We start from the raw sequence: 27,132 nt of genomic DNA, 5'->3' as shown, positions 1-27,132 counted from the left end.
GAAAGAGCAAGCAAAAGCAATGCTTCTTTTGATCTGAGTCTCGAGCTCATTCCTTCTTGGCTTATGTAATGTTAGCATTCAGCCTCACTTGGTTTGGTGTGAGAGCTCCACACTGAGAAGGCTGCTTTAAGACTCTGCACTTGAAGCAATGCAGTTAGTGGTTCTGTAGGTGTGCAAACTCTAAAACCAGGGAGAGAGGTAATGATTCTGGGGAGAGGCAGTTTAAAAACAGTTCTAATTGTTCAGCCAAGTTATTTTTACCAGTCTTTAGGGGACAGATAAATGATCACATTGTTATTATTTTTATAGATTGTATTTCAGAAAGCTTTTCTGCTAAGAGTGATTAAGTACCAAGTTTTAATTTCACTCGCTCAAGGAAAAATTTCCATTGCATCAGGATATTTGTTTCTTGATAATTTACTATAGGAGACTATCACTCAGGGCTTTCAGGCTTCTCATTCCAGGATTTACTGTGACACAAAAGAAGGTATGTGTGTCTGCTAAAGGTTTAGGAAAGTGGGAGACATACAGGGGAATGGGAATTATTGGAAACTTTTGTTTGTTACTATATTTAAAAATATATACATAATAATTTTACATATAACATTTTCTTTTTAAAAAATGTTTATTTATTTTGAGAGGGAGAGAGAGCATATATGAGTAGGGGAAGGGCAGAGAGACAGAGGGAGAGAGAGAATCCCAAGCAGGCTCTGTGCTAGAGCCTGACGTGGGTCTCGATCTCACAAACTGTGAGATCATGACCTGAGCTGAAATCAAGAGTCAGACGCTTAGCTGACTGAGCCACCAGGTGCCCCCAAAATTTTCATTATTTATAGAATTAGTGGCGATAACAATAACTAAAATATACTGTTGTCATGGAGAAGAATTTTCCAGTGTCTACAGAATGAAAATTGGCAACCACCTGGTGATTGCAATTAGTGAATGCCCACTGTATGCCTAGGTTTCCTCCATTTTGTCTCACTTGACCCTCATTGTAAGATGAGGAAAGCAAGACTCAGGGAATTCTAGCATCTTGCTCAAGGTCACATAGCTGGTAAGTTGTGGAACCAGATTTCAGACCCACATCTGTCGACAGAGCCCTTTTTACGCTTTCCCGTTGTAACCATTTTCAGTCTCAAGGAGTACCTCAGGGTCTGAAGCATCCCCAGGCTTCCAAGCTGAGACATACCATTCTGTGTGACGTGAGGCCCTTGTCACCTATTGCCTTGTGGATCAATTAATCTTGCTATTGACCTAAGCATGCTATCAACGTGAGTGTGATTCTAGGTCTTTCCTGAGGGAATTTATAACTGAAGTTCCAACTACATCTGACATAAAAAAAAAGAAATACCCATGTCTCTAAAAATATATGGTGATTTGAAAGAGACTCAATCCTGAGACATCCATTAACCTGCATTGCAGGGAGCTTGAGGGTGTTACGGGTCCTCTGAGTTGTATGTAGAATACTGTACATGTGTGTACGTGCCTTTTTTTGGAGAGGGTCTCTAATTTTAATTAGGTTCTGAAGACCTGTCCCTCTCCCTAAACCCCCTAAACTCAACTGGAACCAATTAGGAATATACCTTATTGACTCTCTAAATAAACTTGATTGACTCTCTGACAAGTGTATATTAATTGTTTCAAATGAGGTTAACGGCAGCCCACTAATAGCCTGAGCATAGCACTGTCATTCCACATGTGGCACCGGGTAGACTCCACCAAGGGACTCAGCTTTGGTCTATTCACATTCTCCGGAGTCCCTGACACAGAACAATGCAACTGTAAATCCCCAGCAACTGCTAGCTGGTCGGAGGGAATGATTTCTCCCCGTGTAAATTTTGCCCACCAGTCATTTTAGGTAATGGAAGAACCAATGATTGAGTTGGTGTCATAAAGTGAAATTACTATGTCTAAACGCTGCTGCTTTCCATCTATCTCTTATTTAAGCCTCTGTCGGCCTCAGTTTCCTCATCTATAACAAGAGGGTTGGCTGTCTGGTAAGATCTCTCTTACCTCCCCAAACTCCAGGAGTCTAACGTTTGGCAAAACCATGTTGGAGAGAGCTGGGACCAGCCGTTAGGAATGGGCTAGAACGTGGTTGGGAGTTGCACACCTTCCAACCTCTGTGTGAAATCACACGCGTGGGTTGCTTTGATAATTATCTCTGGCGAGGGACTGTTGAGAAGTAACCTTCTCAGGGATCCAGGCTAGTCGAGGGGACAGCTGCTGGGAGGAAGTGGGCGTGGCGATTTCCCCCGACTTCCTTGTTTGGAGTAAACTTTGGCAGCATCTGACCGGCTTACATGTTTGCTTCCATCTGTTGATGTGCTTTTTGGGAGCTCTCCTGCCTGCCAGAGAAAACATCTAGAAGAAGCACGACGCCAGATCTTAGCCATTCCCTTGAGTCCCCAAACCCCACCAGCCCCCAGAGGGGGGAAGGCGAAGTTGAGATAGAAACCAGGCGTGCGCGCTGGCTTCAGCGCTCGAGGAGAGTAGGGTGGAAGGGATAGGGATTTCGGCATCCCCCTGAGCCCCGGTATACACGGGTATACACGCCCGGGCGGGCGCGCGTCACCTCCCTGTCGCAGCGCTCCTCGCGTCCTACCTGGAACTTGGCACTGGGGATGGGGCAGTGGCGCCGCGCACTGACCGCGCCGCGCGCCTAGCGCCTAGCGCCTCGGCTGCCTGGCGGCCCCCCAAACCCGCAGCCGGCGCACGGGGCGCACCGGGCTCGCGGCGGGCAGGCGGCGGGGCTGCGGGAGAGCGCGCCGCGCGGCTGGGGGAGGGGACGGGGCCGAGCGCGGGGCTGCGCGCTCTGCCGCGGGGAACCCCGGGACGCCGCCGGCCGAGCCATGACGGACGCCAGCAACAGGAAAGAGGGCTTCAAAAAATGCCGGAGCGCCACTTTCAGCATCGATGGCTACAGCTTCACCATCGGTGAGAACTTTCTGTCCTCCGTCCGACCCCTGGCTCGGGCAGACACCCTGGCCGGTGGCGGGGAGGGTCCTTTCTAACCGGGGGTGGGAGGCGGTCAGGGGTCGGGGCTGGGCCGCGGGGCGCTCTCGAGGGGAGCCCGGGGGAGGGGGGGGAGCGGTGACAGTGGCCCGACGCGGGGCTGTCCCCGCGGCGCCCCTCCCGCCGCTCTGACCGGGCAGCCCGCTGAAAGCGGCTTTCAGGGTTACACCTTTCTGAACTGCTGTTTCCTCGCTGAGATTTTAGTAACGCAAACTGGAGAGGAGGGATAGAGACGGGGATGGAGGCAAAGAGATGGAGAGGTGGAGCTGGAAATGCTGGGAGAGGGAAGTCAGAAAGAGACATGGGAGAACTGAGAGAGATACACAGAGACATTCATTGGAAACACCTAGACATCAGGTCAGAAACACAGAGACAGAGATGCCAAGACAGAGACTAACAGAGAGAATGACAGAGTGGTGGAGATAGTGACAGAAACGAGATGCGGAAGTTGAGAGAGACAGACACAGAGATAGAGTCAGACAGATTGAACGATAGTTTTTACAAAAGTCGAAACAAGGAGATAGGGACACAGAGAGAAAGGCAGGTGAGGGAAGTAGGGAGATGGAGAGAGAGAGAGCGAGTGAGAGAGCGAGAGTGTCAATCCAAGAAACCTAGAGACTGCCAGGCATGGAATGCAGACAGGGAGAAATGTATCATGTTACTGAAATGTTTGAAAAAAAGCTGTCCCCCGTCCTCTGGACCTCCTGTTTCCTTTCCCCCTCAAACCTTTTACCAAGTGGGGTACCAGAGGGATTATTAGAGGTAGCAGGACCACAGGGCTAACCCTTTGGAAGCTGCATTTGAAGAGATCAGTTCTTGATGCTCTCACTACTGGTTCCGTACAGTGCACTGTTTTGAAACAATTGGTCAGAGATTGCCTCTTAATCTTCCCAGGAGGTGGGCAAAGCCAGGGAGGCTTCCTTTCTGGAACGTCAGAGTTTGGAAAACAACAGGGCAAAGCCAGGTGCCAAGGTGCTCTATTTCTGTGTATGCTCAGGTCACTGTGGCTTTAAATCTGAATTTAACCCCCAAACCTTTGAATATGAGGGATGTGTTAATTTGCTTTTTGTTGGGCTGCACCGGCTTGCCCCAGGAGCAGGAAGTTGCCTGGGGCAAGAAACCAGTGGAGAGGAATTCATCTTTAGACCACTTTTGTTCCTTCTAATGAAGTAGCCCAAGATTTCTGGGGCATGGACTGAACACGTTGCTTCCAGAATTAAGTCTCAACTCCTTAGCCTGCTTCCCAAGGCTCTCCTTTACTGTCCAACTGTCACTTCAAATCTGTATCTCCTACATGCTTATTGTTTGCCCTTGCCCATGCCCCAGCCCTCTGAGCCTTTGCTCTGGCTATTTCCTCAGGCAGGAATGCTGTTTCCCTAACTCTGCATTGAGAAATCTTGTCTCTCCTGCCTCTCACTTGCCACCTCCTGTGCTCTCCTTCCCCATCAGACCGAAGTTCTCCCTCTGCACTCCCTTAGCCTCCTAGTCCTTTGTGAGAGCTCACACCCTGCCCTGAATCACTTATTTTGGACCTATGAAACTATGTCTAATTGATGTATCTTTCACCCTCTGATGGTGATGGTGGCTGGGAGTTTTTGTAGAAATGAATTAAATGTTGCCGAGGTCAAAAGTGATTCATTAAAAGGCCATTGTCATGTTAATATTAGTTTTCTTGAATCTGGTAAGAATACGTCTAAAAGTGATTTTTAAAGTTTTACCTGGTAGTTCTCTGTGAGATCTTCTAAAAAGTGTGGCTTCTAAAACCCAGGTTTATAGTGTCGTCCTGCCCCACCTAACTCCTTCTGTCCTTTTGCTCCTGTCCTCACAGGAAGAAATGATTTGGCACTATGGTCTGCTAGTTAGGAGGGACCTCAAAAGTGAGCTGGTGAGAGAGCTGCTAGCTTATTTCAGATCTCTGGACATTTATTCAGTCATTCCTTTCCATCTGTCCTTCTTCCCTCCTTCCTTCAACAACTGCTTATTGAATTTTACTACATTAAAAGAGACAATTTAACACAATGCCTGCCATATGGTGCACATTCAATAAATGACAATTGTTGTAATTATTCAAGGCCCTAAGCTAATATCACAGGGTAGTGTATGAAGATAAATCAGACTTAGAATCTGGTATTCAAGGAATTTGTATTCTTGAGGTGATGTCATATGTCCATATATGTGACATATATGTACTAAGTGGAAACTAGTTAGTACCATAAGAGACATTTTAGGCATTTTAGGCCAATATAGACATTTTAGAAAATACAGATAATCAAAAAGGAAGAGAATCACTTGTAATTTTTGGCTGTTTAGTGTCTTTTAATTTTTGCCACAATAATGAAGAAAGACAATCTTTGAGAATATCCTAAGACTTAAAATTTTTTAAATATAATTTTTAAAGTTTATTTATTTTGAGAGAGACAGAGACAGCATGAGCGAGGGAGGGGCAGGGATGGGGAGAGAGAGAGAATCCCAAGCAGTCTCTGCACTGTCAGTGCAGAGCCCATTTGAGGCTCAGGCTACAAAGTCATGAGATCATGATCTGAGCTGAAACCAAGAGTTGGATGCTTAACCGACTGAGCCACCCAGGAGCCCCTGAGGACATCCATAAATACTTGTGAAGATACATTTCTAGAAGTATAGCTGCTTGGTCCAATTCTATGTATATTTCTAAAGATTTTAAAACACACTGATTGTTCAACTCACCTCTGGAAATACCAGCTTATGTTCCCACCAGCAGTTGGTCAAGCTGCTCGTATTCTCCCATGAATCCAGACACTGTAATTTTAAAAAAAGTTGTTGGTTTGAGAAGTGGACAGAAGTATCTCAATTCCACGTGTTATTTTACTTCTTTTGTAAAATTGTCTTTTTATGTCCTTGGCCTATATGTTTTTTCTCTGGGTGATTTTATTATTTATTTTAATTTGCAGTTACTCTTAAGGTACAGTATATAATACATGTTAATTATACATATAACTAATATATTAATTATATTATTATTAATTACATAATATTATACATAATAATATTATTAATATACATAAATTAATATATTAATTATAAATAACATATAATTGTAACACAGTATGTTAATTATGTAACTTGCAATTACTTGATATTAATCACATAATTATATAATTAATATATATCGGTAATATATATTATATATGCACATGAACATATATGTCCTGTGTGTGTTTATATATACAGCTATATACATATCCAGGTGACCTTGAACAATACAGGTTTGAACTGCATTGGTCCACTTATATGCAGATTTTTTCCAGTAAATACAGTACAATACTGTTAAATGCATTTTTCCTTTTTTTATGATTTTCCTAATAACATTTCTTTTCTCTAGCTTACTTTATTGTAAGAATATAGTATATTGCACATATAACATACAAAATATGTGTTAATCAACATTTATATTATCAATATAGCTTCCAGTCAACAGCAGGCTATTAGTAGTTAAGTTTTTAGGGAATCTAAGTTATATGTGGATTTTCAGTTGTGTGAGGCATTGGTGCCCCTAACCCCCATATATTCAAGGGCACCTCTCTCTTGCTGTCTTTCTGTCTCTCTCCCTCTGTCCCTCTGTCTCTCTGTCTCTCTCTCTCTATATATATATGTAGTTTGCAAGTGCTGACTGTCATGTATATTAACAATATTTCTTCCAAGTAGGAGGACTCATATTCCTACAACATCAGTATGTGGTGGTTAAGACTTACTTTGAAACATAGAGACATCTTGCAGTCCTCACCCATTGTTACCAATGTTAGGGAGAAAAAATTTTCTCTATCTTTGAAGGCTCTTCTAGTTGAACTAAGAATCAAACTGACATGAGACAGATGAGGAGAAGAAAATTAAACTTAATTATGTACATACTGGGAATCCACACAGACATGAGATTCCAAAGACAGACAGACAAAACGAGGTATATATGCCATCCTGAACTAAGGAGAAGGACATAGGGGTCCTTTCCTTCAAAGGGAAGGAAAGCAATTGACAGGAAGATGAAAAAGAGTAAATGTTTAGTAAACAAATGTTTGCTGGGCCATTCAGAATCAATGAAGCATAGAGAGCAATTTTAACAAACAGACTTTGTTAGGCTCCTCTCTGTCTACCACCCCTAGTTCATATCATACTGTAGTTATCTCTGTTGATGGCTCTCTTCCTGGAGCAGGTCCTCTAACTTTTAGGCAGTTAGGGGGAAGGTCAAAGTTTCTAAGTCTTTGGGCCTTGATTGTTTTCAGCTCAAAATAATCTGCATGCCAAAGTAACACATTTTGGGGCAACATGCCCTTAGCCCCTACACCAGCTACTTACATGGTTTCTGCAGGGCAGAGTAGGTAGACAGTCCCTCTCTTACCATGTGAGAGAAGAATCCTCATGAGATCCTGGTCCCTCCCAGATTGCTCCTTTTCTCAAGTGACTGACATTGTCAATAGGAACTACCTCCTGTTGTAGTCTAGATTAACAAATGCAAAATTTCTAGGTCAAAGGACTTTACTAAAGGAACTCATGTTATGGTACTGGTGATTCAAGAGATTTTTTTTAATATTTATTTTTGAGAGAGAGAGAGAGAGAGAGAGGGAAAGCATGTGTGAGCAGGGGTGGGGCAGAGAGAGAGGGAGATTGAGAGAATCCCAAGCAGGCTCCATGCTCAGTATGGAGCCCGACGCTCATACTCATGGCCTTGAGATCATGACCTGAGCCGAAATCAAGAGTCAGATGCTTAACTGACTGACCCACCCAGGCACCCGAAGACATTCTTAATAGGGGAAGCGGATGAGGTCATGGAGGTCTTGGGAGTTCTGCAGGAGGAGATATGTGACCCACCCTGCATCAAGGTCAAGAATAAAGTTTGTTTGGAGGGCTCCTGAAAAAACTCTCTGTTGAATGGACATTTCTGAACTAAGGAGAGACATCCACTTCTGGTTCAGATTGGCAGGGAGAAGGCTTCAGCTATGCTTTTCCACAGGGGTGATACACCCCAGAGGCTGTTTGGACATACATGGTGCACTTTTGGTAGTTGCATGGTAGGGGGCTGTGGACAGGCTCTAAGACAGTGAGCAAAGCCCAGAGGAATTAAATTTTCTGCAGAGTAAGTAAGGTACAGTCCTGCACAATGAGGAATTTTCCTAAACACTAGTAACATCCCTATGGAGAAAAACTGTGAGGGTTCCCTCTTCCATGGAAGCCTGAGGCTCCTAAAGGAGCCTATGCCCTGGCTTCAGGGACTTTGGGATATTGATGGTCAAGGCTGACTGAGAACCAGTGCCGCCACATGTCACGTGTAGCTGTGCGGTTTGGACCGGGCTCTGAACTAGGTGCTTTACTCAGCTCATTTATCACCTTTCCAATTCTGAAAGTTATCTGTTATGACCCCGACTTTAGGAGAAGAAACTCCTAAGACTCTGAAAGGGAATGATTTGCTGAAAGTCACAAGCCAGGAAATAGTAGAGTGGGGTTCAAACCACATCTGCTCTGACCTGTCAGCCCAGGGTTTGCCTCACACCATGCTGCCTCCCACTGTGTACTTTATTTCTGCCTGAGCCTGAGAACCCATTGTCATCCCGATGAAGAGAGGCCAGGGAGTTTGCCAGGTCTGTTGGGCCAGCACAGGCTGGGGCAGAACCACAAAGCGTTGGAGCATTGTCACAGGTGAGACTGGACTGCTCCTGGGAGGAGTATCAGGTTTGAAGAAACAAGGTCCGTTAGTCTGCTTCCCACCAGGGCTGCCTCATCAGTCTGATCATTCTCCATATCCCAAGGCAAATGATTTTGTGTCCTCTTTACATAATTTTCTCAGGTCATGAAGTCAGGTATGTGGTCAAGAGGTCTTGGAAATAAGACGATGAAGGTGAATATGTGCCGTATCAGAAAGCACTGACTGTCATCCAGCATTTGTGATTTGAGTGTTACATCCCTAGGAAACTATTGAATTTTCAGTTGTAGCAGGTCATTATAATGATTAGTATTAACTGAAGGCCATATGTTGAAGTTCAAGTGTACTTGGACTCTGGTCAGGTACTTTGTGAACTAGCATTTGAATATGGAACAAATGGATTTGGAGGGAGTTGCAGTAGTCTTGTTTTCCAGAACTTTCCTTGTCTTCTGGGGCTTGGATATCTATTTGGGTTTGTATTAAGTGCATTCACAGATTTTTACTTTCTCCACAAGGCTGCCTGAAATATAAATACACAACCTTACCCCCAAAATGAAATATGTTTGCAAAAAAGAAAAACACCTTTTTTTTTTTCAAACCACCTGGGTGGGCCTCACTTGATCTCTTTTGGTACTCCTCACTACTCATTCTACAGATGAGAAAATGGGGCTCCAGGAGGGCTCTCACTTCCCTTCTCCCTTCAGTGATGACCTCTAGGGTGTCAGAAGGAAATGGGTGAAGCCATGGACTGGGAGGATGTGAAATGGTGGGGTGCATGGCAAAGAAGCTGCTTCCTTCAAAAATGAAAGTGGTAGTGGGGAAAATTCTAGGCCTGTACAGAAGCGGTGTTGCTAACAGTGGGATGCGTTTCCTGTAGCAACTGCCACTGTCTCCTTCACCCTATGTTTCTCTCTGCGGGGTTGTCCCAGAGGAGGAAACACAAGGGGCCCCTAGACAGTAGAGGCCCAGGGGGCTGGGAGTGAGGGTTCCCTGCCACACCCTTGGATTGCAGGAGCTGCGAACCCAAGCTAAGTAGAGGAGGTCTGCTGGTGGATGCTCCCGTCACAGAGCAGGGCTCAGTGGTAAACTAGGCCAGGATGACTTGGCTGCAGGCACCGGGGGTGGGGTCCACTCTCCAGCCCAAGTATAGAAGCCCCTGGTCTCCCTTGGTGCATATGGCTCAGAACTTTCTCAGTCCAGTCTGGTCTCAGTGCTCTCTTGGCTAAGTGTCCTGTCTGCCTTCTGTCAGCCTGCTTGTCTGTCTGGGTGGAGGCAAGACCTTTGGACATTGCCTACTTGGTTGGGAGTGATGTTAGGGAGCAAAGAACTGAATAAGGACCCAAGGCAAAATATTCTGCAGCCACCTCCCAGTACCCATGGACCTAATTCCCTCCTCCTCCCATCTCTGAGAAGACTGGACAGAGTGAGGTGAAGCAGTGTGTGGAACGAGGGGGTCACACCACCCAGGGCTTGCTGTCTCTGCTCCGGTACCCATCTCCCCGACCCCATTCTGCATTTTGGGAAAATCACTTTCTGAGCCTCAGTTTCCTCTTGTGAAATGGGGAGTATGAGTCTTATTTATGCAGCTGTGGTGAGGATCAGGTGAAGTTATGCATGAAAAAATTGCTTTAACTCTAAAATGCCGTTAAAATGCTTCTTATTATTAGGGAAGACTTCATACTGGTTAAAACTTGTGCCCCCTCTTCACAGCACTTGCACTTCAACAAAGGGAAGCTGTGTCTTTAGCTTGAGGAATGAGGCTCTCCCAGTGGGGTTCTGATTGTCAGCCGGCTACTGGAGCACAGTTTTAGGGATATGTGTCAGCAAAGAGGTTGCATTTGTGGTAAGAAACCCTGGGCTTTGGAGTCACGCAAGGGCTTATTGTGCTGGCCAGGCAAGTCAGCTAGCCTCTCTGAGCTTCGATTTCCTTCTCAGGACAAAGGGGGTAATACCACCTTCCTTGTGGGTAAGCCACAGCCTGAGGAGTGAAGTGCCACGCATAGCACCTGGCTGTCACACTGTGCCTCTTTTGCTCGGAGTGCCTTCCCTTCACCTGAAATCATGCCGTGACTAGAGCTGGCTCTGGCTGGGAGTGGGTGAGGGCTGGTGGCGTGATCCTGAGGGTTTGTGGGTATGCTCTGGAGCAGGCTCAGAGGTGGATCACTGTTGGCCTGTGCCGGTGTGGGGTGGTGGCCCCCAGGAAGCCCTGTACAACTGTGCTGGCCCCTGACACCAGATAGGAACAAGAGCAAAGTGTGCACTGGGCACTCTTCTGCCATCTATGGACTGATGTCCCTCCCTGGGCCACACAGTGTACCTGGAATGTCTACCCAACCTCCACTGACCTGGCAGAATCCACGTGGGGCTATGGAGAAGTTGGAGTAGTTCCAGAATTACAGGAATGACCTTCTGAGCCAGGCTTATGAGTCCATCCTGGGACATAGGGAGAAAAAGGGGATCAGGATGGTTAAATTGGACTCAGTAGAGTTTAGAATATAACAAGCTCTGGAGTGAGACACTTGGGGTTCATTTTCCAAACCCCATCTTCCTTTTGTTGTAATTTTGGAGAGGTGACATCACATGGCTAAGCTATAAGTGGACATAATAAGTAGTATCTACCTTGCTGAGTTGGGAAGTTAAATGAGATAAAATGCAAGTGGAGTTCCTAGGCATTGCCTCAGTCCATTTGGGGTGATGTAACAGAATACCACAGACCAGGTGGCTTAAACAAGAGGAACTTATTTTTCACGGTTCTGAAGGCTGGGAAGGCTCTAGCAGATTTGGTGTCTGGTGAGGGCCTGCTTCCTGCTTCATAGATGGCCATTTTCTCACTGTTTCCTCGTGTGGCAGAAATATTGAGGGACCTCTCTAGGGTCTCTTTTACAATGGTGCTAATCCTATTTATGAGGGCTCCATCCTCATGGCCTAGTTACCTCCCAAAGGCCCCACCTCCTAATATCATCACATTGGGGATTAGGGCTCAACGTATGAATTTTGGGGAGACAAACATTTAGTCTATAGCACCACAATCATTGGAAGTTAATAAACATTTGCTGACTATAGCACTGAACTAGGCACTGTGCAAAGGCAGGGGAACCATGGTGGACAGGGGGAGAAATGCACAGTATGTTGGAAAACACATAATGGACTCAGAATTGAGGGTTGGGGTTCATTTCCTACTAACTTGCTCTTTAATGCTCATCAAGTCACTTAACATGGACATCACAGTTTCTCCATTTGCAAATGAACTGGTTGGTTAAGGATATCTCTGTAGTTCCTGCCTCTTGGGAAGGAGGTGAGCTTTTGAGTCCTAAAGGCCACCATAGCTTTCGCAGAGTGGGAAGGCACAGGGGAATGGCTAAATGAGATGCGCTGGGATTTCTGGTGAAAGATGCCTTGCAGAGTTGAGAGCAAAGCAGAGGTAAATTGGATGTAGGACTAGTGAAGAGTTGAAACTATTCTTGGAGTAAGTAGCCTAGATTGTGTGTATATAATTGTATATGATAATTCTCACTCATAGTGAGTTTGATAATCACTGAGCTAGACTCAAGGAAGGAACCAAAGGCAAGTGGCTGTGTAGCTGACTGGACCTTCCAGCCATTTCTCCTTTATGAGATCAAATCCTAGTGGGACATGGGTGGAGATTTCCAGGTGTTTGTCAGCAGGGTTGGGTCCATTCTGGTGGTATAGGAAGTCTTTATGGTTTCAATTCATGTTCCTAGATTTGCTTGTTATGAACAATAAATGTGTAATAGATAATATTTATGGGGGCACCTCGCATGGGTTCTGCCTAATAAATGCTTGCTGAATTTGAGAGGCAGTCTATATAGAGGTTAAGAACATAGATTCTGGAACTTGACTACCTTGGTTTGAATTTTGACTTCACAGTTTATTAGCTGTGTGATCTTGGACAAGTTATTATCCTTTCTGTATCTCAATGGGCTCATCTGTTAAATGGAGATAATCATATTACCTGTCTCTTGGGTTGTTGGAGGATTAAAAGAGTTAATGTATATCAAGCACTCTGAACAGCATGTGGTACATAGTAAGTTCTGTGTGAATGTTTGTTATAATAGTATTTTTGTGATATTATTATAAATATCCATATATATATATATCCATAATGATGACATATTTCTAAAATAACATTGTTATCATGAAGATAATAGTAATAAGCAACTCTGAGTCCTGCTTGATCAAATATTTGTATATACTGTTCTTTGAAAAGCTGTAATTATGACCTTAGTCTTCCACTTTCTGTTGTTCAAAATTGGCATTTCCTGCAAAAGACATTCACTTTTGTGTCCTTGGGCATTGGTGTCCTGATGCTGTACAGTTTTTTGCGATGAATCCATGGAGGACCTACAAATGTTCCCATCTTTTCAACTAGTTTATCATCTTTAGGATTTAATGTGTCACTTATGATGGCTTTGCAAAGTGAGTCCCTAATGTCCAGGCCCTTTTTAGGTGGTTAGCTCTCCCAGGCCAGGATGGTAGGTGGAAAGGAAAGTGATGCAGGAGACGTGGGCACTAGGCCCAGTGCCAGCCTGTCCTGTCCCTGTGACTGTGGAAAAGAATCTGTTTGAACCTCATGTTCCTTATTTGTACATGGGATAACAATTTCTTCTTTGTTGTGTTGGGAGAGTTCAATAGGATGAGGAATGTAAGAAACTAGCTCACTCTAGGTGCCCAATAATTGGTAGCTGTTGGTTGTGATGATGGAGAGGCCCTGCAATCAGGGAGTGGGCAAGTCTCCCAGGCCCACAGCTGCTTCCCTGGATGGGGCTCACCAGCCTGCCCCCTGGCTGCCTCCCACAGACCCCTACCAGCCACTTATGTTGAGTGCTGGCAGGGCTGCAAGGCTGTCTTTGTTTTAGTATAGGATTTCCAACCAGGCCGGTATCTGGAGTGCCTGCGTTACCCCAGCCGAGTTCTTCCAGCAGGGTCTGGGTAATTGGTGCCAGCTGCTCTGGGGAGAGCTGGTTGGCACTTCCTGTGCTGTTTGGCAGGCAGGCTCTGGAGTGTGGTGGGAGCTTGGCCTGAGAACCAGGCCTTCCCCAAGGAGCCCTGGGAAAGGGGGGCTTGGAAGCAGAGTTACTGGAAGTTGGTTTATATTTATGGGAGCGCAGTATCTGCTGGACAAAGGTCCAAATCACTCAAAATTCCATCTAGGAGTATCAATCCTTACTGGCTCCTGCGGAGGTTTGTTTCTCTGGGAGGAAGTCATATTGATTGATTTGCTTTATCTTTCTGCTTCTTCAGACAGCGTGCTTTCTCTCTTCTTGGTGATGGCATAGAGTATCTCAGGTGTGATTCCATGAGCTTCGAGAAGAAAACAAGAGAAGGATCAGTTATCCTAGACTTGTGTCACTAGTAACTACCAGCATCTGTCTAGCATTTAATAAAGGACCTTTAAGGTGGTTTCATCTGGCTTTTATAAGTGGGGTTGCAAATGGAGCAGTTCCTGATGAGTGAGGGTTTCAGTGCAGGTCTTCAGAGTCCAGGTCCAGCACTTTTTTCCTGTTTTGTTATTTTTTGGGTTGGAATGCTATGTTGGACCTGCTGAATTATATATTTTATTCATCAGACATTTTGACTATTGGAGATGATCATCTCAAAGACTCATTGTAGTGTATAAGGTAGGAAGGATATCCCTTCTTTTGGACAAATCAGAAGTTGAAGTGATGAGCTCTGATGTTCATTCACTATTTATGAGGTGTCTGACTACTCTCTTTACCTTTCTGAACCTTGTAAAGTAAGAATAATAATATCTGTGTATAAATATGACATTTATAAAATGTTGGCCCAGTAATGATACCATCCCAAGTGTTTATAAATCTTAGTTGCTTTGCCTTCCCTTTTCTTCTTCCTTAGTTCATGCCAAACCTGAAGGTATTTTGGCTGACTTAGATGCTGATCCTGTAGTCATAAAGTATGGCTCATTGTGTCTAGGGACTCATCTTTCTTAAACAGTTGGAAGTTACTTTACATTTTCAAATTTTGATAAGTTAGTAAGCATTGAAGGGGAATCCAACATCTCTTAAAGAGGGAGTCAGCAGGACTTTGTGCTGAAGCAGGTCCCCAACATTTGCTGGGCCCTAGGGAAACCCAACCTTCCAAGATGCCTTTTCTTCCTTTCTCATCTGGGTCATTCATGAGGCCAACTATTTAAGACAGTGAAAAAAAGTTTAAAAGATGTAGAATTTAGGCCACTTTTGTAAGACTCTCAGCCTAGTCTTAGTGATGATTTCAAGGAGGCTGTTTTTTGGGGGGTGATTATACAGTTATTGTGCAAGTTATTGCCCCTGTGTTGATGATGATAAAAACAAGGTTTTACTATTTGTGAAATACTTTCCCAAGTATCAACTCATTTGATTTACCAGTAACCCTGCAGGAAAACTATGAGCAGCTCCATTTTGCAGGTGGAGAAACTGGGGCTTCAAGAAGTCAGAATGACTTGTTTCAGAACAAGTGATTCAAATCCAGTTTCTTCATTTCAGAAAGCTCAGGCACCTGAAGCAGTAATTTGAGAACCACTTTTCCTGTGTCCCAATTCTCCATCTCACCTAAGTAGCCATCAACTCCTGTTGATTTTCTTCTCTAAACTTTTTCCTATTCATTTTCCCCACCCCCACCTCCCCTGCAGTAGTTCATACCCTCTTCTTCTCTCACTGAGTCATTGCAATATTTCCAAGTGGTCTCCCTACCTCCCAGCTGGCCTCCCTCCACACTCTTCTCAATACAGCAAATAGAATATTCTTTTGGAACATACAACTGATCTCTCTGCCCTCTAGTTTAAAACTGTCCAGTAGCAGACTTCTGGGGAAGATGGCAGGACTTCTGGGGAGGATGACAGAGTAGGAAGATCCTAACCTCACTTGTCCCATGGATACAATTAGAAAACACCCACATCAATGTAAATAACCCAGAAAATGACCCAAAGACTGACAGAGAAGACTCTCCACAGCTAAATGTAGAGAAAAGCCACATCAAAGCGTACCCAGTTAGGAGGTGAATGGACCCATGGAGAGCGTCCATAGGAGGGAGAGGTGCTGTAGATGCAAAGAGAGGAGAGAAACAGACCCTCACATCAGGCACCCCAGACATGGGGAACTAGCATGGGGAAATGAATCTCTTCATCACATTTAACTTTGAAAACCAGAAGGGCCAAATTTTGTGAATTCCTATAATCAGCTGGGCTTAAAACCTAGAACTTTAAAAATCAGTGGGCTTGGCTCTTGGAGAGCTGGGAGGGGGATGGACAACTGAGTCCCTGCCCTTAAAGAGACAGCACAACAGTCCTGTGGAGGTACATCATAGAAGCCCCAGGTTGAAAAGCACCTGGGGTATATGGGAGGGCGATTTGTTTCCTAATCTCAGAGCATGTGTTGGAGGGACAGGGATCATTTGGAGACTCCTCCAGGAACAAAGCACCTGGTGGGCACCGTTTTGCCCTCCAGCATAGACACATAGACACCTGTGGGAACCAGCATGATGCCAAAACTCACTACCTAACTTGCTAATACTGCTTGCTGTGCCCCTGTATGCTTCTGTGGATCTACCTCCTCCAACTCCCTACCTTCTGGGCCTTTCTGGCACGTGCACCTTGCCTCCATGCTCTCCTGAGGACTGATTCCCTTCAGCCCTGTGGCAGGAGTTTTCTGAAACAGCTCCAGGTCTCCTCCAACAATAGACCTGTGCAGACCTAACTAACACTGTGTGCCCTGCCCCTGTGTTCTCCTGCTGTCCTTCCCCCTCCAATATGCTCTTGACTGGAGCCCATCCAAAGTGGTGCCACAAGCCTAGCAGTGTGTAAGCAGTTCTGACAGGGCCTGGTACCACTCCAAAGTGACTCCTGCCCTGAGGAGGTAACCACACACACCAGCTCAATTTCAGCCTTATCAGTGGGCTGGAGGCAGACATCTGATCTGATTGCAGGCACCACCCCAAAATGAAGACTTCTCAAGAGATAACATGGAAAGCCTACATGGAAAACTACATGTCTCGTAGTTCAGTGCTACTGACAAATGCCTGGTCTGCCTCAAGTCAAGCCCAAGGCAGCCCCAGACTGGCCCATTAGCAACACAGGGACCAAACCCTGTCCACAATAGGCAGAAGGCCATTGCAATCAACTGGACTAAAAGCAAATGCAACTCAGCCACAACAGTAGGGAGCACACAATACACATAAGAGACATCCCTGAAGCACCAGGTTCTGGTGAACAGGGGATGTTACACTGCAAGGCACTACAAAACCTCTTTTTCATAAGGCCACTACTTTAAGAGCAGGAGAGGTAGCTAACTTTCCTAACAGAAACAGACACATAGAGTTAAACAAAATGAAGAGACAGAGGAATGTGTCCCAAAGGAAAGAACAGGACACAATCACAGCAAGAGAGCTAAATGGAATGGAGATAAGTAGCATGCCTGATAGTGAACTTAAAGTAATGGTCATAAAGATACTCATTGGACTTGAGAAGAGTAGGGGGCTTCATTGAGACCCTTGACAAAGAGATAGAAAACATAAAAAAGAACCCGAGATGAAGAACTCAATAACTGAAATTAAAAATACACTACATGGAATAAGTAGAGTAGAGGAAGCAGAAGAATGGAACAGGGACCTGGAGGATAGAGTAATGGAAAAACAATCAAGCTGAACAGGAGAGAGAAAAAATAATAATAAAAACTTAAATTAGACTTAAGGAACTTAGTGACACCATCAAGTGTAATAAGATTCACATTATGGGTATCCTAGAAGGAGAAGAAAGAGAAAAGGGGGCAGAAAATATATTTGAATAAATAATAGCTGAAAACTTCCTGAGTCTGGGGAAAAAACCAGAAATCCAGATCCAGGAGGCACAGAGAGCCCCCAGCAAAATCAACCCAAGGAGGTTCACACCAAGACAAAAAGTAGTGATAGAAAAATTTAAAAGCAGAAAGAGAAAAGACAACAGTTACTTATAAGGGAAACCTCATAAGGCTATCAGGGGATTTTTCAGTAGAAACACTGCACACCATAAGGGAGCAGCATGATATATTTAAAATGCTGAAAGAAAAGACCTGCAGCCAAGAATACTCTATCCAGCAAGGCTATCATTCAGAATAGAATGAGAGATAAAGACTTTCCTAGACAAACAAGAGTTAAAGGGACTCATGACCACTAAACCAACCCTATAAGAAATGTTAAAAAGGACTTTTTGAGTGTAAAGACCATAAATAGGAGTAAGAAAAGTAGGAAGCTCAAAAGCAGTAAAATCAAGTATATCTATAAATATCAGTCCAGGGATTCACAAAATACAAGGATATAAAGTATGACACCATATATCTAAAACTGGGCAGTGGGAGAAGAAGAGAAAGAATGGGTTCAGAGGGATGCCTGGGTGGCTCAGTTGGTTAAGGATCCAGCTCTTGGTTTCAGCTCAGGTCATGATCTCACAGCTTTGTGGGTTTGAATCCTGCTTTGGTCTCTGAGCTGGCAGTGTGGAGCCTGCTTGGGATTCTCTGCCTCTCCCTCTCTCTCTGCCTGTCCCCTACTCATGTTGTCTCTGTCTCTCTCAAAATAAGTAAATCAACTTTTTTTTTTTTTTTAAATAAAAGAATGGGTTCAGGGGTGCTTGGATAGGTCAGTTGGTTAAGTGTCTGACTCTTGATTTTGGCTCAGGCTATGATCTCACAGTTTGTGAGTTCAAGCCCCATATCAGGCTCTTTGCTGTCAGAACCTGCTTGGGATTCTCTGTCTCCCTCTCTCTGTGCCCCTCCCCTGCTCTCTCTCTCTCAAAAATTAATAAATGAACATTAAAACAAAGAATGTGTTCAAATTTAAGCAGGCCATCAACTTAATATAGACTGTTAAAATCATAAGATGTTGTAAATAAACTGAATGGTAATTGCAAATCAAAAACCAGTAATAGGCAAAAATAAAAAAAGAAAGGAAGCTAAGTGTATCACTGAAGAAAGCCAACAAACCATGAGAGAAAGAGCAAGAGAAGGAAGTAACAGAGAACTACAAAATCCACCATAAAACAGGTAACAAAATGGCAATAAAAACATACCTATCAATAATTACTTTGAATGTAAATGGACTAAATGGTCCAATCAAAAGACATCGATTTGTGGACTGTTTCCTTTGCTGTACAGAAGCTTTTTATCTTGATGAAGTCCCAATAGTTCATGTTTGCTTTTGTTTCCCTTGCCTTTGGCAATGTGTTTAGTAAGAAGTTACTTCAGCTGAGATCAACTAACTAAAATTTAAATTAAAAAAAGTTCATTAAAAAAAGAAACGGACATAGAGTGAGGGGATGGAGAAAAAAACCCAAAAAAACAAGACCCAATTATATGCTGCCTACTAGAGAGTCATTTCAGACCTAAAGGCACATGCAGATTGAAAGTGAAGGGGGGCAGTAAAGCATTTATTCATGCAAATGGAAGTGAAAAAAAAGCCAGGGTAGCAATATTTATATCAGGCAAAATAGAATTCAAGATAAAAACTGAAACAAGAGATTAAGAAGGGCCCTATATATTCATAAAAGGAACAATCTGACAAAGAGATGTAACAATTGTAGATATTTATGCACTGAACTATGGGAGCACCCAAATACATAATGCAGCTATTAACAAACATCAAGGAAGTAACAGATAGAAATACAATAATAATAGGAGACTTTACAGCTCCATCTATCAATGGATAGGTGATCCAAACAGAAAACCAACAAGAAAACAGTGGCTTTGAATGACACATTGGACCAAATGGATCTAACAGATATATTCAGAACATTTGATCCTGAAACTGCAGAATACACAGTCTTTTCAAGTGCACATGGAACATTCTCCAGATTAGATTACATGTTAGGCCACAAAACAAGTCTCAACAAATTTAAAAAGATTGAATTCATACCATGCATCTTTTCTGATGACACTATGAAACTAGAAATCAATCACAAGAAAAAATATGGAAAGAACACAAATATGTGGACATTAAATAACACGCTACTAAACAATGAATGTGTCAATCAAGAAATCAAAGAGGAAATAAAAAAATACATGGAGACAAATGAAAATGAAAATACAACAGTAAAAAAATCTTTGGGATGCAGCAAAAGCTGTTCTAAGAGGGAAATTTATAGTGATACAGGTCTACCTCAAGAAGCAAAAAACAAAACAAAACAAAAAAAAAAACCTAAAATAAGCAATCTAACCTTACACTTAAAGGAGCTAGAAAAAGAAGAACCAGCAAAACTCCAAACCAGCAGAAGGAAGGAAATTATAAAGTTAGAGCAGAAATAAATGAACTAGAAACTAAGACAAAACTAATAGATCAATGAAACCAGGAGCTGGTTCTTTGAAAAGATAAACAAAATTGATAAACCTTTAGCTTGACTCATACAGAGAGAGACAGAGAGAGAGATAACTCAAACAAAATCAGAAATGAATGACACCACAGAAATACAAAAGATTATAAGAGAATGTTATGAAAAATTATATGCCAACAAATTGGACAACCTAGAAGAAATAGATAAACTCCTAGAAACATAACCCTCCAAAGCTGAATCAGAAAGAAATAAAAAAAAATTAAACAGACTAATTATCATCAATGAAACGGATCAGTAATCAAAAATTCCCAACAAACAAAAGCCCAGGACCAGATAGCTTCACAGGTGAATTCTACCAAACATTTAAAGAAGAGTTAGTACCTATTCTTTTCAAACTATTTCAAAAAATAGAAGAGGAAGGAGAGCTTCCAAATTTATTCTATGAAGCCATAATTGCCCTCATACCAAAATGAGATAAAGACACTACTGAAAAGAGAGAGAGAGAGAGAGAGAGAGAGAGAGAGAGACCCACAGGCCAATATGTCTGATGTACATAGATGCAAAAAAAATTCCCAACAAAATATTTGTAAACTGAATCCAACAATACATTAAAAAAATCATTCACCATGATCACTTGAGATTTATTCCTGACATGCAAGGGTGGTTCAGTATTTGCAAATCCATCAAGGTGCTACATCACAGCAATAAGAGAAAGGTTAAAAACATAGGATCATTTCAATAGGTGTGGAAAAAGCATTTGGCTAAGTACAACATCCATTCATGATGAAAGCCCTCAACAAAGTAAGTTTAGAGGGGTCGGTCATACCTCAACATTATAAAGGCCATATGTGAAAAACCCATAGGTAGCATCATACTGAATGGTGAAAAACTGAGAGCTTTTCCTATAAGATCAGGAACAAGATAAGGATGTCCACTCTCATGACCATTAGTTAACATAGTACTGGAGATCCTAGCCACAGCAATCAGATAAGAAAAAATATATAAAAGGCATCCACATTGGTAAGGAAGAAGTAAAACTTTCACTATTTGCGGGTGACATGACATTATATGTAAAAGACCCTAAAGACTCCACCAAAACCTCCCAGAACTGATAAATGAATTCAGTAAGGTCACAGGATACACAGTTCATATGCAGGAATCCATTGCATTTCTATACACTAATAGTGAAGAAGCAGAACAAGAAATTAAGAAAACAATCCCATTTACAACTGTACCTAAATTAATAAAATACCTAGGAATAAATTTAACCAAAGAGGTGAAAGACCCATATTCTGAAAACTATAAAACACTGATGAAAGAAATTGAAGGTGACACAAACAAATGGAAAGATATTCCATGCTTATGGATGGAAAGAACAAATATTATTAAAATGTTCATACTACCCAGAGCAATGTGCAGATTTAATGTAATCCTATCAAAATACCAATAACATTTTTCACAAAAGTAGAACAAACAATCCTAAAATTTATATGGAACTACAAAAGACCCTGAATATCCAAAACACTCCTGAAAAAGAAGAACAAAACTGGAGACATCACAATCACAGATTTCAAGATATGCTACAAAGCTGTGGTAATCAAAACAGTATGGTACTGGCACAAAAATAGACACATAGATCAATAGAACAGAATAGAGAACCCAGAAATAAACCCATGGTTATATGATCAATTAATCTTCCACAAAGGAGACAAGAATATGCAATGGGAAAAAGACAGTCTCTTCAATAAAAAACTGAACAGCTACATGCAAAAGAATGATATTGGACCCCTTTCTTACACCATACACAAAAATAGACTAAGAATGGATTAAGGACCTAAATGTGCAATTTGAAATCGTAAAAATCCTAGAAGAGAGCACAGGAAATAATTTCTCTGAGATAAGCTGTAGCAAATTTTTCTAGATATGTCTCTTGAGGCTAGGGAAACAAAAGCAAAAATAAACTGTAGGGACTACATCAAAATAAAAAGCTTCTACACAGCAAAGGAAATATCAAGAAAACTAAAAGACAACCTATTGAAAGGGAGAAGATATTTGCAAATGACATATACAACAAAGGGTTAATATTCATGCTATATAAAGAACCTATACAAGTCAACACCATCCCCCACCCCCAAATAATCCAATTAAAAACAGGTAGAAGACATGAACAGATATTTCTCCACAGAAGACAAATAGCTGGCCAACAAATACATGAAAAGATGCTCAACATCACTAATCATCAGGGAAATACAAATCAAAACCACAATGAGATATTACCTCACATCTGTCAGAATGGCTAAAATCAAACACATAGGAAACAACAAATGTTGGCGAGGATGTGGAGAGAAAGAAATCCTTGTGCACTGTTGGTGGGAATGCAATTTTTTCTTCAAAAAATTAAAAATAGAATTACCATATGATTCAGTAATTCTTCCACTACTGGTTGCTTACCCAAAGAATACAAAAACACTAATTCAAAAAGATATATACACCTCTATGTTTATTTCAGCATTATTTATAATAGTCAAATTATGTAAGCAGGCCAAGTGTCCATTGATTGATGAATGGATAAAGAGGATGTGGGATATATATATATACATATATATATATATGCATATATATACATATATATATATGTATATATATATATGCATATATATATCTCACATATATAATGTAATATTACTTAGTCATAAAAAAGAATAGACTCTTGCCATTTTAACAACATGGATGGATCTAGAGAGTATAATGCTAAGTGAAATAAGTCAGTCAGAGAAAGACAAATACCATGTGATTTCACTCATATGTGAAATTTAAGAAACAAAACAAATGAACAAGGAAAAAAGAAATAAACAAAAACAGACCCTTAACTATAGAGAACAAACTGATGGTTACCAGAGGGGAGGTGGGTGGGGGGGATGGGTGAAACAGGTAAAGGCGATTAAGAGTACAGTTATCGTGATGTGATGAGCACTGAGTAATGTATAGAATTGTTGAATCACTGTATTGTACACATGAAACTAATATGACACTGTGTGTTAACTATACTAGAATTTAAATAAAAACAAACAAATAAATGATTATAGGAGTTAAAAAAAAAAACAACTGTCAGTAGCTTCTCATTGCTTGCAGGATCAAGCCCACGTTCCCAAGAGGACTCATAGACCTTCCACGATCTAATCTTTGCTTTTGTTTAGGCTCATATTTGCAGTGTCCCCACCTGGCCATGGATTGTAATCATTCACTTAGGCTTTCTTTATGGAGTGCCCACCACACAACAGCTATTGTGTTAGGCACTAGGGATATAATGTGAGTAAAACCAACAGCCTGGTAGGGCCCATAGATGTTGGTGGTATAACTGGGCTCCATCTTCTGACGAAATGGCCAGGGTGCTATGACTGCCCATCAGTGGGATAGAACCTAGTCTGGGATATTGGTGTGGGCTTCCCTGATGAAGGTCAGGCGGCGATGGGAGAGCATCCAAGTGGAGCGGATGGCCAGTGCAGAGGCCCTGTGGCTGGGGGGTGGGTAGAGGAGGAACATGGCTGAGAAGAGGCTGGAAAGGTGGGCAGAGGTTCTTGGATTTTGGTCTTTTTCCTCAAGAGCAGTAGGGGGCAACTGGTGGCTTTAAGCAGAAATGACATGATCAGATTTGTGTTCTCAAAAACACACTGCCTCTACTGTGGTGAATCTGTTTGTTGAGTGTTGACTGGTCCTGCTATTTTGTTGTTCCTAGTTAATACCGTGTGTGGGCATTCTTCCTCCTCTGTATCTGGGCCTTCCTGTCTCCTTCTGAGTATTCATTCTCTCTTCAGAACAGAGCAGGTAAACTTTTAGGCTGCCAGAGAGGCAGGTGGTCCATGGGAGCTGGAGGCTGTCTTTATTTTCTTAATTACTTAATTTAGCTTTTAACAAAATGAAGATAGGATTATTAATTTTATTTCCCTGTAAAAATAGTTAAGATTCATTTTAGGAACTCAGGAAAGAAAGCCTTATTCTTTTTTAAATTTTATTTTTGAGAGAGAGAGAGAGAGAGAGCAAGAGAGTGCAGGAGAGGAGCAGAGAGAGAGAGGGAGACAGAATCCGAAGCAGGCTCAGCTCAGAGCCCGACTGGGGCTTAAACTGTGAGATCATGACCTGAGCCAAAATCAGATGCTTAACTGATTTAGCCGCCCAGGCACCCCAGAAAGAAAATCTTATTATCCAGAGATGACCTTTGATAATATTTAGGTGAATCTGCTTCCATATTTCTCTCTTTTTAAAAAAAGTTTATTTATTTATTTTGAGAGAGAAAGAATGCAAGTGGGGGAGGGTAGAGAGAGAGAGAGATAGAGAGAATCCAAACAAGCTCCACACTGTCAGCATGGACTTTGATGAGGGGCTCAAATCTGTGAACCGCAAGAGATCATGACCTGAGCTGAAGTCAGACACTTAACCCATAGAGCCACCCAGGTGCCTCTCCATATTTTTCTTTACCCTATGTTCACTTAATACTCTATTGTAGTTCTATATATAAATGGGATCATACATGTTGTTCTATTACTTGTTTTTTAAGTCCTAATTGTATGTAAGGACATTTAAGATTACTCAACTTACTCTCTCTTAGTACCTATGCCCTGTTTTGTGCTTATCTCAGTTTCCCTAATCCCCCACTTTGTGGTACCCCACAAGCCAGGTGAGACTTACCTGAGCATTTCACAGCATGACCTATTTGGGTAGTGATGTTTCACTAGTTACACACACACACACACACACACACACACACACTCCATGTATATTTATTCTCTCTGTATATAATTGAGCATTTGCTATTTGCTAGGCATGATTCTAAGGGCTTTGAAAGTATCGGCTCATTTCATTCCCCATTTTCTTTCTTTTTTTTTTTTTTAAATTTTTTTTTCCAACGTTTATTTATTTTTGGGACAGAGAGAGACAGAGCATGAATGGGGGAGGGGCAGAGAGAGAGGGAGACACAGAATCGGAAACAGGCTCCAGGCTCTGAGCCATCAGCCCAGAGCCCGACGCGGGGCTCGAACTCATGGACCGCGAGATCGTGACCTGGCTGAAGTCGGACGCTTAACCAACTGCGCCACCCAGGCGCCCCTCATTCCCCATTTTCTGATGAGGAAAGGAAGCCAAGGCATTTGCCTGGGGAAGTGGAGAGACCAGGACTTGAGTCCAGGGTATTTGAAGCTACAGTGGTTGTGTGTGAGCCTGACTATGTGTAGGGGATGTCAGAGGAAGGGGCTCTTCCTACTCTTGTGGGACATACCTTTGGTAAAAATTCAAAGCAATTTTGGGACATCCAACCTTCTTCTTATCCCAATGAGAGGGTTTATGACCTTGTATGAGGAAGGTAAACTGGGTATTAAGCTTAGGACCAGAATGTTCCTTAATAGTTTATTTCAACGGAAAGCTCATTGGGTCACTCATTCCTTCATTGATTCTTTTACAAACATATGCTAGGTGTCCATTGACTGCAACACATAAGGAGACATTAGACAGTTTTCTCATTCTTGAAAAGTACGTGGGCTTATAGACTGATATTAAAAAATAACATTTCTGGACCAAGTATTATTTGAGGGATTTAGAAAGAATGGAGGTAACACAGAGGTAGGAAGGTCTCGTTGCTTGCACGAGTCAGCAAAGGGTTTGACTCAGTTTTCCCTTATCTTGTCTTATCTTTTTTTTAATGTTTATTTTTGAGAGAGAGAGAGAGAGAAAGAGCATGTGTGCATGCACATGAGCTGGGGAGGGGCAGAGAGAGAGAGTGAGAGAGAGAATCCCAACCAGGCCCCACTAATGTGGGGCTTGAACCCACAAACTGAGATCAGCACCTGAGCCAAAATCAAGAGTTAGATGTTAAACTGACTGAGCCACCCAGTCACCGTCTCATCTTATCTTTTCTTCCCGTCCTTCATTCAGTTTTATTGAGGTGTAATTTACATACCATAAAATTTACCCAATTTAAAAGTACAATTCACGAGTTTTAGTAAATTTACAGAGTTGTGCAGTCATTCCCATGTATAACTACTCCATTGTTTTATTTTAAATAGTGCTCATTATATTGATATATACATTTGTGTATCTATTCTTCAGTTGATGGACACAGGTTATTTCTGTTTTTTGGCCATTATGAATAATGTTGCTATAAACATTCATATACAGATCTTTGTGTGGACATATGTTTTCATTCTCTTGGGTAGATTCCTAGAAGTGGGATTTCTGGGTTGTATGGTAAATTAATGTTTAACTTTTAAAGACTGTTTTCCAAAGTGGCTGTACCATTTTACAATCCTACCAGCAATATTCGAGTCCTTAAACTGAGTTTTAAAGGAGTAGGAATTAGCCATATCAGTGTTTTCAAATACTGCAGGGGAAGGGCTGGCTGCATAAGAACCAAATGGGGAGCTTGTTAAAGATTTCTGGTACCCAGGATTTGGAGATTCTGATTCTATAGTTATGTAGAGGGGCCCAGGCACGTGCATTTTAGAAAGCTTTCTGAGTAACTCTGATGTGTAATTTTGTTTGGGAATCACTGAATTGGATGGAGTTGAGGATGGGATGGGCAAGGGAGAGATTTAGGGAACTTTCTAGGCAGAAAAAATGGCATGCAAAAACCATCATAATAAGTCATTTAATGGTTAGCAGTAGGAGTGGCCAGAGAGAGACAGGTCAGTTAGGAGACTGTTGCATTGGTCCAGTCAAGACCTAAGGGGAGGGACCAATTAATTAATTGACCTATCCATCTAGTTTGATGTGAAAAAAAAAAAAAAATTTAGGGGAGGTCTGTCCATTCTCCCTCGCTTCTTTCTTTTCTTTCCTTTCTTCCTTCCTTTTCTTTCTTTCTTTCTTTCTTTCTTTCTTTCTTTCTTTCTTTCTTTCTTTCTTTCTTTCACAGGTATAGGTACTAGGCTCAGAGCTTTATGTTTAATTTTCAACAACCTTTTTTACTCATTGTCATTCTCAGTTTACAGGTGAAGAAACTCAGGCCCAGGAGATTAAGTAGGGAATAGAGCTGGGACTTGAAACCAGGTTGGTCTGGCTCTTTCCATGATAGCACTTTGCCCCTACTCTTTGCAGAGCACTGTGCGAACAGGGTCTTGGGATTTCATACTCATTGTAGGAGAATTCATTTTGT

The 27,132-nt window shown here is 42.3% G+C and overlaps 1 protein-coding gene across 4 annotated transcripts in view; it reads left to right on the top strand.

Moving 5' to 3' along the window:
• The first annotated feature begins 2,822 nt into the window (after positions 1 to 2,822).
• The window catches only part of PDE1C (phosphodiesterase 1C), a 514,714-nt gene continuing 490,404 nt past the window's right edge, over positions 2,823 to 27,132 (top strand). For all 4 annotated transcript variants that reach the window (XM_047849292.1, XM_047849290.1, XM_047849289.1 and 1 more), the window contains exon 1: positions 2,823 to 2,937. In XM_047849292.1, the coding sequence (XP_047705248.1) occupies positions 2,853 to 2,937 (85 nt within the window). In that variant the 5' untranslated portion in view covers positions 2,823 to 2,852. The remainder of the gene's footprint in view (positions 2,938 to 27,132) is intronic.

The sequence above is a fragment of the Prionailurus viverrinus genome, chromosome A2 (assembly GCF_022837055.1).
Source record: "Prionailurus viverrinus isolate Anna chromosome A2, UM_Priviv_1.0, whole genome shotgun sequence".
NCBI classification, from domain to species: Eukaryota; Metazoa; Chordata; class Mammalia; order Carnivora; family Felidae; genus Prionailurus; species Prionailurus viverrinus.
Note: the sequence above shows the minus strand (reverse complement) of the source record. Positions and strands in the feature narration are given on the sequence as shown.